At 52.2% G+C, this 14,552-nt stretch overlaps 1 protein-coding gene across 1 annotated transcript in view; it reads right to left on the bottom strand.

The window, feature by feature from the left end:
• Positions 1 to 3,321: 3,321 nt before the first annotated feature.
• EHD3 (EH domain containing 3) overlaps positions 3,322 to 14,552 on the bottom strand; it is a gene marked incomplete at both ends in the record, with an annotated part of 30,575 nt that continues 19,344 nt past the window's right edge. The window contains 3 exons of the mRNA XM_080711753.1: positions 3,322 to 3,849; positions 7,416 to 7,580; positions 8,143 to 8,555. Of these exons, the coding sequence (XP_080567879.1) occupies positions 3,322 to 3,849; positions 7,416 to 7,580; positions 8,143 to 8,555 (1,106 nt within the window). The remainder of the gene's footprint in view (positions 3,850 to 7,415; positions 7,581 to 8,142; positions 8,556 to 14,552) is intronic.

Raw genomic sequence — 14,552 nt, 5'->3', positions numbered from 1 at the left:
GCCCTCCATCTGCTATCCTATGTCCCTTGTTGCTCAGCTGGGAGGGCTGACATTTCTCCAGGCACTGGAATTTTTGACTTTGAAGACACTGATAAAATTTTCACTTGAACATGACCTGTGAAAAACTAGCAGAGTCCCCAGAGGCAAACTCCTCCTAATCATGCTTTTCCTCAAATGTTTGGCACTGTTTGTTTTGCTGGGAATGCTGTTTAGTTTTGCACACACACAAAATCCTGCCTGTGCTCCTTGGATTAGGGAAGTAAGTGTACTCAAGAGGCTGACCCCAGAAAGTTCCTTTGGTTCAGCTCAGGTCTACCCCACCCCAGGATTTCTTTGACCCCCTAACCTCTAGTCTGAAGCCATTCTTCACTCTCAGGGGTCCCCGAGTTGCCTGTCCCCACCCATACGATGTGCCCTCCTGGCATTATTGACGTTTATATAAATGTCTGGTTTCCCCACTTGGATATGAACTCATTGATCTTCTAAGAACTTGATTTCATCCATTTACAATTGTTCCTACCACAAAGATGGACTTAAGTACTTTTTTTTTTTTTTTTAAGACTCAAGGAATGAATCTCTTATGTTTTCCCTCAGGGTCTTTTCTGTGGAAGAGGAGGGCTCAGTGCCTTTGGAATGAAAGCTCATTGGGTGAGTAGATTGATGAAAATACAAACTGAAGAATAAAGGACTGAATGTGTATAGCACCAGTTAGCATCTCAAAGGGAGAAGTGGATGCGAGTCCAGTCTTCTTCCCACATAGTTCTGTCCATTCCAACGAGCCAACTCGAAGATACAGGGTTTTGGAAAAGAGGGAGCCCAGGGTGGTGGGACGACTTAGGAAACCTCTCGCAGCCCTGCAGACAGAGGCTCATGCCTGCCATGGCCAGCAGTGTCACCTGCACCCATCCGTGACTAACTCTGGGCATGGTTTAGACCACGTAGGTGCAGGTGCTGCTCCTTCTTTGATGACCTCCACGGTCAAGGCTGGAAGTTTGAGAGAAAGGAGCAACAGGTGTGTGGTACCAGAGGTTCTACAAGATGGGCTTCACATCTCGGCTTTTCATGTGAAATATTCCCCAGGCAGAGGCACAGGTTCTCCCCAGATCCTCAGAACCTGGAGGGGTCAGCAGGAGAAGGCTGTCGACAAGCACCAGACAGCACTGCCCCAGAGAAGACGACCTGGGCCTGCCCCTCCTTCATTTAGAGGATTCTCGAGCCTCATCTCCTCTTTCCAGGGTGAAGCAATCAGATAAACGTGGAACTCCTGTGCCCCACAGATCCCTCCTGGAGGGAGTCTTGGAGACAAAGGGAGGGAGGGAGAGAGGGGCAGTGTCTATCCGGTGTCAGTAGGGAAAGGAGACTCACAGACATCCCCTTTCTTTTAAAATAGAAACACACAGACTCCACGACCTTCTGCTATTTCTTTCCCACTTGCCTTCAGCCCAATGCAAGGTGCGGGGGATTTTTCCTCTGCTGGGCTTGGCACTTTACAGTCATGTCCAGAGAAGGTGCGACCTCTCTTCTCCCACCGCCCTTTGCCAATATTTCATAAAAAAGAGTAACACGTTTTCAGAAGGAACCCCAGAGGTTTGGGGACCATCTCCATTCCAGAGGGGCCGGGAACAGTGGCCCCACCAGCCAGGCTTGGTCTGGCCACCAGCACAGAGGAGCACCAGGTTGACGGGATGCTGTTTGGGAATGTTGGCTTTCCAGTAGTCCTCATGGGCCATCTTCCCCCCAAAATGCCACCAGGCACCCCGACTCCATGGAATGATGCTCTGTGGCCAGACGGGTACCAAAGGATAAATGTGCTGTATTAACATGAATACTAATGACCAACACTGCAGTAGGAAGCACATCATGGATACACAGAGTATTCTCTACATGGTCTGAACATAGATATAAAATAAGTTATACTTATGTTCTATCACAGTAGGAGCACTGCCAACAGACAACGTGACTGGACCAGTGGTCACAAGCAAGCTGGGGGAGAGACCACAGAGGAGGGTACGGGGCACTAAATGTGGTGGCAACTTGCCCAGAACCCCAGAGTCCCTGGGACCCTACAGGGAACAAGCCCTCAAGCCTTTATGTCAGCCCCTGAGAATTAACACTAGGTCCCACCTGGTAAGAGCCAGGGCTGCATTTGAGCTGGATGACTCAAGATAGTGGGTGGCAGGCCCCATGGGCGCTGGCACTGACAGCACCCAGCAGGCCAGCCCACTCTCCTGCTGGCGCGGTTGGACTACTGTAATCTTAGGAACACGAGGTGCAGAGCCAAAAGGCACGGTTTGCTTCCATGAGGTGACAGGTGGCCAGACTGATGGCCCACCAAATTCTGGCCGGCCCTCCTCTCTTGCCAGCCTGCTATGGGCTTTGTCATTGGGTAGCGTCGCTGGGATCCTATACACAACACCGGGGCAAGTCTGCAGGTCTGGGGCCCTGGCTTTGAATCCTCTCTCTGTCATGGGTGACTTCTGCGAGTCTTGGAAGGTCACCCAAACTCTTTCAAGTTGCAGGCTCCTTATCTGCGAAAATAGGAGCCTCCTAATGCATACTTAACAGGGCATTCATGAGGGCCACACAGAATAATGTGAGTAAAGTGCTCAGCACAGCTTCGGGCACACAGGAGGGGCTGGATAAATGCAAGTCAAGGGTGAGCGGCCAGACATCACGGGCCACGTAGAAAGAACACGTATCTGACAGATTTCGTGCACGACAACCACCTTGACTGGCTCTGAGCAGAAAAAGATCTGTTTCTTCCTACCAATTTTTATCCCCCCCCCCCCTTTGATTCTTTGAAGTGAAGGGCAGGAAGAGTTCAAAGCCAGGTTTGCTGAGGAAGCTAAGACTTAGGTTTGGAAAGAAAAGAGTGAGCAGGCCATTGTCTCTTAAAGTCTGGGATGTAGCACCCTGGAGGATGCTTCTCAACTCACCTCCTGGCAGCCAGCTGTCTCCCAGCCCCTCCCTGAGTCTACTTCTTATTAGGAAACCAAAGAGGGAAAGCATGAAGCAAACTGCCTATTAAATGAAAAGCCTGGTCCATCTGTTCAGGGGCTGGTGTTGGAGGCACTGTGGGATGGTGGGTGGTGTGTGGGCCACCTGTGAACTGCCTTGGGTCTCAGGGGAGTGGGGGACAGGTGAAAAAGGGATGTGGAGATGTAGGTTTGCATCCCGGAACCCGGTGGTACTTCTGTCCTACTAATCCCGAGAACTTGGAGAGATGTGCGAGTGCGTGCGTGCGTGTGTGCGTGTGTACGTGTATGGTTCCTGCCCCCATCCCCTCCTCTGACCCTGCCTGTCTGACGCTGCCCGGCCCCATCACTCGGCCACTTTCCTCTTGGATGGAGGTAGGAGGTGGGCGGGCAGCTCGTTGGGCAGCTCATGTCCCTCCAGCTTGACCTTGATGAGGTGGTTGGCCAGAGCGAACTCCTCATCATCCAACATGCCGTCCTTGTCGATGTCGGCCAGCTTCCAGATCTTGCCCAGCACGCTGTTGGGCAGTTTGGAGCGCACCATCTCCTTCTTAGCGTTGGCGCCTGTGATCTTGCCGTCCACAGGGGACAGGGTGTAGAAGATCTCGTCGTACATGGGCTTGTCCCGGGCCACCACCCACTCGGCATCGTCGATGCCCTCCCCGGCCCCTTCCCCATAGCCGTGGCCGAAGGGGCCATGCAGGGTGCCCTCGAACGCGCCGCCCTTCACCATCTGCACGGGCCGCTGGGACTCTTCCTGGCGCACCAGCACCATGAGCTGGGCGATGTCGTGCGCCAGCATGTCGTCCACCACCTCCAGCAGCTTGCTCTTCAGTGGCTGGAATTTGCTAAAGTCCTGGGCCTGCAGCTGGTCCTGGGGAAAAAAAAAAAAAAAAGGAAAGAAGATAGGGATGGAATACAAAGGAAGGAAATCTTCCACTTGTCCTATTAATGCTGAAAGGTTCAAAGCCCGGCTCCTTTCCATTGAAAGAAGTTTAGCCTAGAGTTAAGCTCATCTACATTGCGAAATCATTCAAAATATGAGAGAAAAGGGAAAATTGGCCTGCTAGGCTGAGAACAGAGCTTTTCCAGGAGGGATCAGGGGCTGGGGAAGAAGGGAACTTGATTCCTGAATGTGGAACCCCTCTGAGGCTAATCATGCATATGTCTAACAAAGTTTGTGCTTGAAAAATAGGGAAAGTTTTTTCACTACCTGGCTATCTACTTCACCCTCCCCCCTCAGTGCCCTCTGAGCAGGGAAATGATATTTTAAGCACATTTAGTGAAGGAAAATTAAAGCAACCCAAAACAAATCATAAAAAAATGTCAGGATGCTCACTGGAATTGCCTTGTGAGGGTTTTCAAAAAACCTCCCTCCTTGGAGGATTTCCTAATATCTATTTGTTTGCTTGCTCGCTTATTTATTTATTTATTTATTTATTTATTTATTTATGGCACTAGGAATTGAACCCAGGTGTGTTCAGCCTTTGAGCTCCACCTCCAGCTCCATTTTGTTTTTTATTTTGAAACAGGGTCTCACTAAAATTGTGGAGCACCTCACTAAGTTGCTGAGGCTGGCCTTGAATCTGCAATCCTTCTGCCTCAGCCTGGCAAGTTCTGGGATTACGGGCGTGCGCCACCTGCCCAGGTCCCTCGAAGATTTTGATGTGGCAGAAGGCAGAAGCAGGCTTGCAAATTCTGCCAAAGCTCTCCCCTTGCCTTTGCGCGGCCACTTGTACACATTGTAAAAGAAAGAGGCTCCACTTTGCAGGAGTGTGCGATTATGAAAGGTCCGGACTCTAGGACACCTGACTTCCTAGCCTCTAGAGGGTGGCAAGGGAGGGCCGTCCACTCCTGCCCTGCTCTGCCCACAGCAACTCAGCGTGCTGGGATGAGGCTGGCGCACAGGGACAAGCACATCGAGTTCACTGTAGAAAAATTCAGAAAACACCCACAGCTACATTTTAAGGGCAAGTGTTAGCTAGACACTTCTCACCTCCCTTTTAGGACTGAGCCAGGGAGGGGATGGGGGTGTGTGAAGGGCAGAGCAGAAGTTGGCCTTTCTCTTATCCTCAGAAGACAGCCTCCTCTAGTTCCTCTCATCCCTTCCAGTCTATTCATGTCCAGGTGGACTTGGTGGGATCCCACATAGGGGTTCCAATGATTCCTAGGGGTCAGCATACCTAACTATAGGACAGAATACCAGACTGGCAAACAAATAAGAAGGGGGAAATCATTAAGTTACAAAAGGATTCCTGGTGGCATGGGCTTGGAGTCCCAGTACTTGGGAGGCTGAGACAGGACAATCACAGGTTCAAAACCAGCCTTAGCAACTTAGCAAAAGCCTGTTGCAAAATAAAATCGGGCTGGGGGTATAGCTCAGAGGTAGAATGCTCCTGAGTTCAACCCCCAGTACCACAAAACAAAACAACGAACAAAAAAGGAGGGGGGAGTCATGTGGTCGGATTCAAATGTTATCTTCCAAAATGTCTGCTCACAGATCATTAGATTCTCAACAGGAGAAAGAATCAGCCGGAAGATCCCAACATACACCTCACTGAGAGACCCAAGCTACAGCAAAGAAATTCTGAGGAGTGTCTGTCTCATGGTGAGTGGTTCTGTGAATGAATTGGATCCATGGACAAAACAAACTTGAACTGTGTATTTGTTTTTATTTTTTTATTTTATTTTTGGGTACTGGGGATTGAACCCCAGGGTATTCTGCCTCTGAGTTACACCCCAAGCCCTTTATAAAATTTTTATTTTGAAAGCCAGCCATGGTGGCACCCACTTGTAACCCCAGTTCTTGGGAGGCTGAGATGGGAGATTCATAGGTTCGTGGCCGGCCTCAGCTACTTAGTGAGGCCTCTCGACAGCTTAGTGAGACCCTGTTTCAAATAAAAGAATAAAAAGTGGGGCTGGGGGTATAACTCAGAGGTAGAATACACCTGAGTTCAATCGCTAGTACTGCAAAAATAAATAAATAAATGAATGAATAAAATGCTTATTTTGAAATAGGGTCTCACTAAGCTGCTGAAGGCCTTGCTAAATTGCTGAGACTGGCCTTGAACCTGTGATCCTCCTGTCTCAGCCTCCCAAGTACTGGGATTATAGGTGTGTTACAGTGCCCCACTTGCTTTAATTTTTATTGCATTAGATAGGGAAAAAAATGCCTATTTGGGCCTAGTGGTGTTTTGAACGCCCTAGCCTTAATCTGAGATGCTGGCTCTCAACTTGAAGATTAGAATGAGAGCCACACATTTATTACTGATGCTTCCATGACTCTTAGTCTTTGGTTTTCTAATTCTTTAGAAAACTCTCTAATTTTCTGATTTCTAATTTTGAAATATTATACACTCACAGAGAGGGTGGGTGCTTTTCACTCACCACCCAGTGCCCCCCACTGGTGACATCTCAGCTAGTGATCTGCCAGCTGTGTGGTAAGGACTCTCCTAGGGGCCCGACACACATGGGCACACCGGTGCTCCCGGTGCGTGTGGGTGGGATGTGTCTGTAACCTCCATTTACAGACGAGACGGCGGCTCAGCTCAGAGTTTCCTCTTAGCATGGCATGGTGGCTTCTTGCTCTGGCTCCAGGGATAGCTTCTTTCTTTTCTTTTTTCTTTCTCTCTTTCATTTTCCTTCCTTTTCTACTTTTCTTTTTTTCCCCTCCCTCTCTCCCTCCCTCCCTTCCTTCCTTTTTTGTGGTACTGGGGATTGAACCCAGGGTTATTCTACCTCCAAGTTACAACCCTAGCCCTGTTTTATTTTTATTTTTATGAAGCGGGATTTTGCTAGGTTTATGAGCATTTCACTACTTGCTGAGGCTGTCCTCAAACCTGTGATCCTCCTGTCTCAGCCTCCAAGTACTCCCAGCTAGCTCCTGAATTTCTATATGCGAAGGCTACACTTGGGAAACACTGAGACCTCAGCTTCTTCTGCAAAAGGTCCTCCCCAAGGATTGCTTTGGGGGAAAAACATGAGAAATCATGAGTCAGCCCCTGGCCCAAGATGGCAGTCTTCAGTGAGTCCCAAAGACGGTGCTGTCTCTGCATCTCTGTGATATGTGCTCCTAAGCAGAAGCCCAGAGGTACAGTGGAGAGCCTTAGTCAAGTGACCTGTCCCATCACACACGAGATAGTAGGGCTGTCAAGCCTGTGGTGGCTGTAACTCAGGAAGGTCTTAAAAATGAAAGATCAGCCTCCTGCCCATCACTTAACACACCTGCGCCCGGGGCGCTGGGCCCTGCTTCTCCTCAGGCTCAGATACAGCACTTGTTGGGCAGAGACTCCATCAGGAAGGGCAAGCCCAGGGCCACCTCCCATCCTTCTGATGCTGGGCTGAGTGTCCTCCAGGACCCCGGAGGGCAGGCTCCTCCATGCTCTGGCTACCAGCCCCTGCGACCCTGTCCCTTGTCCTAGAGCCGCCGACCCTGGCTACCTGCATCCTCTTCAGGTTGGGAAAATCCCCAGGCGAGATCTGGTGCTCCCGCTCGATCCGGCCGTAAATCTCCGCCAGGTTGTTCACCAACTCCTTCTTCTTGTTGTCCTTCCCAAACACTGAAGGCATCTCCTTCTTCAGAGAGCTGATGATGTAGGCGTGGACCTGAGAAATAGGGCGGGAGGGCAGCCTTGGCATCAAGACCTTAGGCACTCTGCCTCCTCCCAAGACCCCCCCGCCCCCAGCTCCTGCCCCTGAAGCCATTTCTCCCCCACCCTCACTGTACACTAGGCGAGGTGAGAGTGTGGGGAAATGTAGGTCAGGGCAGCAGTGGGGACAGGAACAGCACTGCTGCTGCTGAAGGCACTGACCCCAGCACTCTGCTGAGCTCTTAAGGCCCCGGGCATGTGCTGAGGGCCCTGTGTTCTCTGTTCCACTCCATCCTCAATGACCTTTTCCTTTTACAGATGTGGAAAGAGGCGCCGAGAGCTGAGAGGCCTGGCTGGGGCTGTGGGTTACCCTGGTGGTAAAGAGCAGAGCCGTGCTCCACCTGGCTATCTGACCCAGAGCCTCAACCACAGCCACCGCCCTTTGCTGTCTCCAGGGCTGAGGCGGTGGCCACTGCACTCTTGCTCCCAGATGTTGCAGGCAACAGCCCTGAGCTCCTGCAGCTGGCTCCAAACTTGTGTCCCTGCCCATGCTGTCACCTCCCCAGGGGTAGCCTCACCTTGGCCAGCCTGGCTCTCTTGATGAGGTCATTAAGTTTGCGCAGGGCGGCGTTGCGCGGCAGAGACTGGATGTCCCTGAACAGGTCCTGTTCCTCAGCCTCAAAGAGCTTCCGGTTGTCAGGGATGAGCAGCGGGTGGGACCAGAAGGAGCCGATGTAGACCCGGATCACTTCCGGGGTGTTCACGATCTTCCCCAGCGACCACATGAGGGCTCCGTACACCCGCATCAGCTGCTGCGTCTCGATCTGGTCGGCCTTGTTCAGCACCACTCGCATCTTGTCCTCGTGGTTCTTGAGGGCCTTGATGACCTCCGAGAATTCGTCAGAGATGTCCAGCTTGTGGGCGTCGAAGAGCAGGATGATGCGGTCCACCCGCTCCGCGAACCACTCCAGGACAGCCGCAAAGTCATACCCTGCCGGCAGAGAGAGAGAGAGAGAGACGGTCAGCGGAGGGGCCTGAGGGGCCTGGGCTGGAGAGGCGGCCAAAAGCGGCAGCGAAAACCTGGTCTCAGGAGTCAGATCTGAGATCAGGTCCTGGCTCCTCCACACCTTAATGTTTGGCTTTCAGTAAGTTACTCAACGTCCCTTAGCGTCTTTTGTTCTAAAAATGTGGGTGCAATATAATGCCCACTTAATAATGACAAGGATTGAATAGATACAGAACCCAGCACTTAAGAGATGCTCAGTAAATGCTAGATATGCTTATAAACCTCACTCTTCCATAAAGCACAGTTATTATCCAGCTTTCCAATTCTTGCTTATTGAATTCAGTAGCCAGGGGCCTTGCTGAAAAAGAAACTCTCGAAACCGAATTTGAATAAAGACACAGGAATTCTTTAAAAAAAAAAAAACCCAAACAACAAAATAAAGAACCTAAGTTACTGATAATGGCTCAGACCATGCCCATCACTGGTCGGGAAGAAATGTGAGTTCTTGTTACGAAAGCACGTGACTTGTTCCCACTCAGGCTCCCGGCATGCTTCTTTCTATTCTCATCAGCTGCAGCCCAGATTCCCAACACTTAAATCCACAAAGGGTTTCTTAGGCTGTGACCAGGTCTCTGGCTGCTGCACTGTGGTGACCTAGCACTGAGCTGCTTCATGTCCAGCTGGATCCAGAGGCCTCGGGGTACTTGCTCTGCTCTGTGGTGAGGAGCTGTGGGTCTGGGAGGGGTTACACGATCAAGTTACAGATGATAATGGATCTGGAAACACCCAGAAGGAAACCTATTTCCATGGTTCCCTACACTGCCCATCTCTGTTGGGACCTTAACTGCCACAGTCCTACTGCCCCCTCTGTCTGCAGGAAGTAGTCATCGATCCGATTCCCTAATGGCTGTTAAACTAGCTGCCTTATCAGAGGGGAAAAATGAGGAGTTAGGTTCTGGGTAGGTAATAAGAAATGGGAAGCAAAGGGTTAAAGAGAAAAACAGCATCCGGGCCTCCCTAAGAAGAAAAAGCAGAGACTGACTCTTCCTTCCACGATCATCCTTGGATGAAATGCACAGCACTCTTCCAAGTGGCTGTAACCATCGTAGTTAGGATTGCCCTTGCATATGTGTCTTTCCAATTACTCCTCTGCTGCGTTTTCTTTTTGTAAACCAAGGCCCTAGAGTCCAGGAGGTAAAATGGCAACAATGGGTAAAACGTTTCATCCTAAGCATCCCTCTGGATGCCCATTCCGTAGCTATGAAAGGTAGACAGTGACAGTGGGGAGTGTAACGGGGGCGGGCCTGCTCCTGACCCTGGCAGCTAACAGGTGACCGGTGTCAAAGCTGCCATCTCTCCCCCTCTCCTTCACCCCCTGCCCACAAATAGCATGTTTCTATCCCTTTAGTGATGGAGGGGCACATCACTGTGGATGTAAGAACCGACTCAAGGAAGACTTAAACATGAATTGTGTCCCTTTTGATAAGCACACCACCATGACCCTGGCCTGTGGCTCTGAGCTGACTCCAGGGTGATTTAGAAATTAATTGTGCTCCTTCTGATAAGACACCAGCGTGACGTTGAAGAGCTAACTCTTAAAAGGGACTTGATCCCTTTGTTTCAGGGAGAATCTGGGGTTTGGTTACGAACACTTCTCCAGTTTGCTAGCAAGTCAATAAATTTCTTTTTCCTTCTTCCCAAAGGCCTGTCCCTCGATTTGGCAAATCGGGGCAGGTACTGGGATTCAGTGAGTTTTCCAAGTCTATATGTTGAATGACACTTAGAGCTGGAAGAAGGCCTTTGTTCTCTGTGCCTCTATTCCATAGAAGGAGGATGACAGACGAAGGGGGGCAGAGGGGCCAAGTGACTTATTCAAAGTTCCACAGCCCTTGATGGAATGGCAGTGTCAGGCTTTCCCATCCCAGGCTGAGCAGGGCTCCCAGGTCCCCTTCAGCCACTCCCCCATGCCACACCTCTGCCACTAGACAGGAGCCCCTCCTTGAGTTCTGGATTGACCACTAACCTGGATCCCATGTTCACAAGGATTATGGGGGGATACACCTTGGGACCCAAAATTCTGCCGTTAGTATACAAGAAACCAAGCCACTGGTTCCTGGTTGCCTCATAGAGGAGGCCAGAGGTCAGGCAAGACTTTGGCACTTGGCAACTGCTTTGTGACCAAGTCAGGCTTGGGGAGCTCTGACAGTCTGTAAGAGGGGTGCTCAGCTGCAGCCTCCTCAGCATCCCCTGCAGGGCTTATTAAAACTCAGGTGGCCAAAGCCCACCTCCAAGTTTCTCATCCAGCAGGTCAACAACAGTAATAACAGCTAATGCTTGTATAGCATTCTAGGCATGGCTCTGAGCACTTTATAATGAGTACCTCCTTAATCTTCACAATGACCCTATGAGGTAGAAATTAATATTAGCCCCATTTCTCAGATGAGTAACCAGAGCCACCAGGAGGTAAAGGAACCTGTGCAAGGTCACTGGCTGGCAAGGCTGCCCTTTCAGACTAAGCCACGTGCTTAGACAGGGAGGGAGGAGGGTGGACGGGGTAGGCTGGGTTTAGAGGTATTTCCCACCCATGGCATCTTTCAAACATCCAGGAACATGTTCAGGGTGTGTTAAAGCATTATCTGGAGCGAGGATTCGTGGGAGGATAGCCTGCTGCCTTAACTCCCCAGAGGAGCCTTTCAGTGCTTCCTCATGCTGTAAGAGAATCCTAACCAACCAAGGGACATGGCAGCCCTCCTTTGATGCCCCACGCTGCCTGCTCCTCCTCCGCCCTTGGTGGATGAGGTGTTTCCCACCACTGTTGTTCCCAGGTGACTTTCTCCAAGCTGTCAACTCAGGGCTGCCCTCTCCTCATCCCGGTGGTGCAGACCCAATAGGCCTGGAGGAGCTTAGACAGCAAGCGTCCAACTCCCTGGTTTAAAATGAGGGGAACTAGCTGGGCGTGGTGACACATGCTTGTAACACCAGTACTTGGGAGGCTGAGACAGGAGGATCGCAGGTTCGTGGCCAGCCTTAGCTACTTAGTGAGGCCCTCTGCCACTTAGTGAGATCCTGTTTGAAAAATAAAGAAAAAAAATAGGGCTGGGGGTGTCTCTTGGAGGTAGCATGCCACTGGGTTCAATCCCCAGTACCTCAAAAAAAAAATAGTTAAAAATTAAATTGAGGGCAACTGAGGCCCGGAGAGGGGAAGAGCAAGTGCCAGCCCAGGGAAGACTCCTACCCATGTGAGCTGAAGCCTGGTCTAGCTAACAACTCAGTCTTTTCCTTCTAGAAAAGTGCTCCTCGGTCAGCTCTGCCCTGAGGGAGGCGGGGCATTATCAGTCCCACCTAAGAGATGGGCACATCGCTCTTCCAGGGTCAGCGACTTGGCCACAGTACCCTGCTAGTTGGGATGCAGCTGGCATGCAGGATCCCCAGTTCTCCAGGCGCCTGCCATGACCTGACTTTCTGCTCACATCACTCTGAGGTAGACAGCTTGAGGGGCAGCATCCTCACCTCCAGAGGGACAGCTGAGGCTCAGAAAAGAGGAGGGGGTCACACAGCTGGCGAGGGGCCTCCTCAAGCCCTGCCCTCCCACTCCAGGTGGGCTGTGCCTGTTCCCCTCTCCTGCCATGCGTGCCAGGGCCGGTTCCAGCCAGCTCCTAGCTTCCCTTTCGCTCAGCCCACAGTAGGGCAGCTCACCTCCCAAAGGTGGTCACTCAGGTCTGTAGGTGGAGAGCCAGAGGGCTCAGAAAACCAGAAATGATCCCCCTGCCCAGACCCCTCCCTGAAACAGTCACAGCTTCGTGTTCCTAGCAGGGGGCAAGGGCAGCGAGGCTCAGAGGTCTGTGCATTCCACGGACACCAATTCCCCAAGCCACGCTGGTATGGATTTAATCAGTAGCAGCAGAGCCATGTGGAGTGACCACGGACAGCCTGCCACTGTCCCCTCCTGCCTGCCCGGCAGATTTCATCCCTTGATGCTGGCGTGTACATGGACTTAGGTTCTCAAAACTGCAGAAGCAGCCACGTTGGACCCTTCCCTGGCAAGGAAATGGAGGAGGGCAGAGGGTGAGGGGTCCAAACTGTTCAGTTGTGCCCTTAGCTCTTCTTTTTGCCCCGCCCCTTCATGAAGAGCTACTTCTACGGGCCAGTTTCCATGAGATGAGATGTGCTCCAAATGGAGCACCAGCGGAGCACTGGGCTGGGTGAGCCCACCTCTAGTTTCTGCTCAGCCATTAGCTGGCAGTGTGTCCCCGGGCAGGCAGCTTCTCCTCTCTGACCCTTGATCTCTTTGTTCTCAATCTAGGGAACGGGGCTGGATGATCTCTGAGCTTTCTTGGTTCACAACCCGCTTCTTCTAAGGCTGGAGGAGGGAGGACGGAGAGTCTAGTGGGATGGAGATGAGACAGGATGCATCTGTCCACATGGTGGGAAAAGCCATCAGGGCCATGCCTATGAGAGGTCTGCTCCTGTGGGAGACAGGCAGACAGCCCTCAGCAGCCCTTTATACAACTGTGTAAGCACAGAGGCCTCCTGCTCATCCTCCCACTTTTGCTGCCAAGCGGCTATCAAATAATGTTAGAAGCTTTCTCCCAGGTGTGGCTGCGCCGGCCGCCAGAGTGAAGCCAGGACTCCCGGGTCCCTTGGGAGCACGCCACCCTGCTCCAGCTAACCCAGAGCTGCGGGACCTCTGGGTGGGTATTCAGTTTCTTCCACAGCCCTGATGCATGTGCATGTCCAGGAGTGGAGCAGACCCAGAGGGACATGGGATTAGCTCCCGCCTATTTTCTGTGTGGCCTTGGGCCAGCCGGAACCTCAGTCTTCTTAACTGTATGAGACATGACTAGCTGAATGAGGACTTCGGTGGAAATGACGCTGGCAGTAGGGAGCAGTGGGCCAGGCCTGGAGACGGCCCTGACTTTTGGGTGAACGGCGCTGCCTGGGACCGGACCAGCCCCTCTCGGCTCCACTCCTGGGCCCCTGCACTCCTTGAGCACCAGGCTGCGCTTCCTGCAATTCCTCCTGGCAGGCCGCTGGCTGCAGTGGACCTGGTAGACAGGCTCCGGGCTGGAGACCGGGCAGCCTGCAGGGATCTGTGGCTCCCGCCCCAGGCTCCAGAGGATGGCAAAGGAAGCCTTTCTAAGTAATGCCAGGCAGGAGGAAATTGATGAGACAAACCCAGTAAGCAAGTCCCCAGCGGCTTGCTTCAGGGCCTGAGATGGTGAGGCACCTTCTCTGCATTCTTAGCAGCACAACTGGCCTTATCAGATCCTTGTAACTCTTCCTGTGCCAGGAGGCAAGCAGATCGCACACGCCCCACAGGGGAAGGAGGGGGCACCGAGAGGTTAGGGGCTTCCCGAAGCTCACACAGCAGGGCGGTGGCAAACGTGGGCCTGGAACCCAGGTCCACATTTTCTCAGCTCATAGCCCTGGTGAGCCTGGAGCTTAGAGCGCTGAGCCCACCCTCCAACCAGGCACGGACTTGCAGTGGGCATGTGACAAGCCCCATCCTTCCTCCAAACTCTTGTCAGGATTTAGAGACATTCTGGCAAAAGAGAACTGAAAAGGCATCCATCCAACACGCAGGAAGGGTTCAGCTGACAAGGGGAATAAATGGCACACCGAGGCCTCTCAGGAGTGGCCACAGAGTGGCCTGAGGAGACGAGGAGTCACAGGCCTCCAGACGGCCACAGGTTTCAGCTAGCCAGGCCTTTGAAGGATGTCAGGGCTCGGAGCTCTGCCCAGGCATGTGGACGCCCACACTGGCATGTATGCTCTAGCACGTCGTCTGGGGAACTCTAGGGCCCCTCAGTGCCTGCCCGGCTCCAGCGAGGGTGCCAGGGGTTGGCCAGGATGTGAGGCTGCGAGGACCCCGACATCCCCAGAGGAAACTCGAAGATGAGATGTTTGCCTCCTTCTTATCCGCCACCTTCTTCCAGGGCAGGTGATGAGAACAGGCTGAAAGGTCACTGGACCGGGAGTGGG

The sequence above is a fragment of the Muscardinus avellanarius genome (genome assembly GCF_963383645.1).
Source record: "Muscardinus avellanarius genome assembly, chromosome: 15".
Taxonomy (NCBI): Eukaryota; Metazoa; Chordata; class Mammalia; order Rodentia; family Gliridae; genus Muscardinus; species Muscardinus avellanarius.
This window is presented reverse-complemented; position numbering and strand designations above follow the sequence as displayed.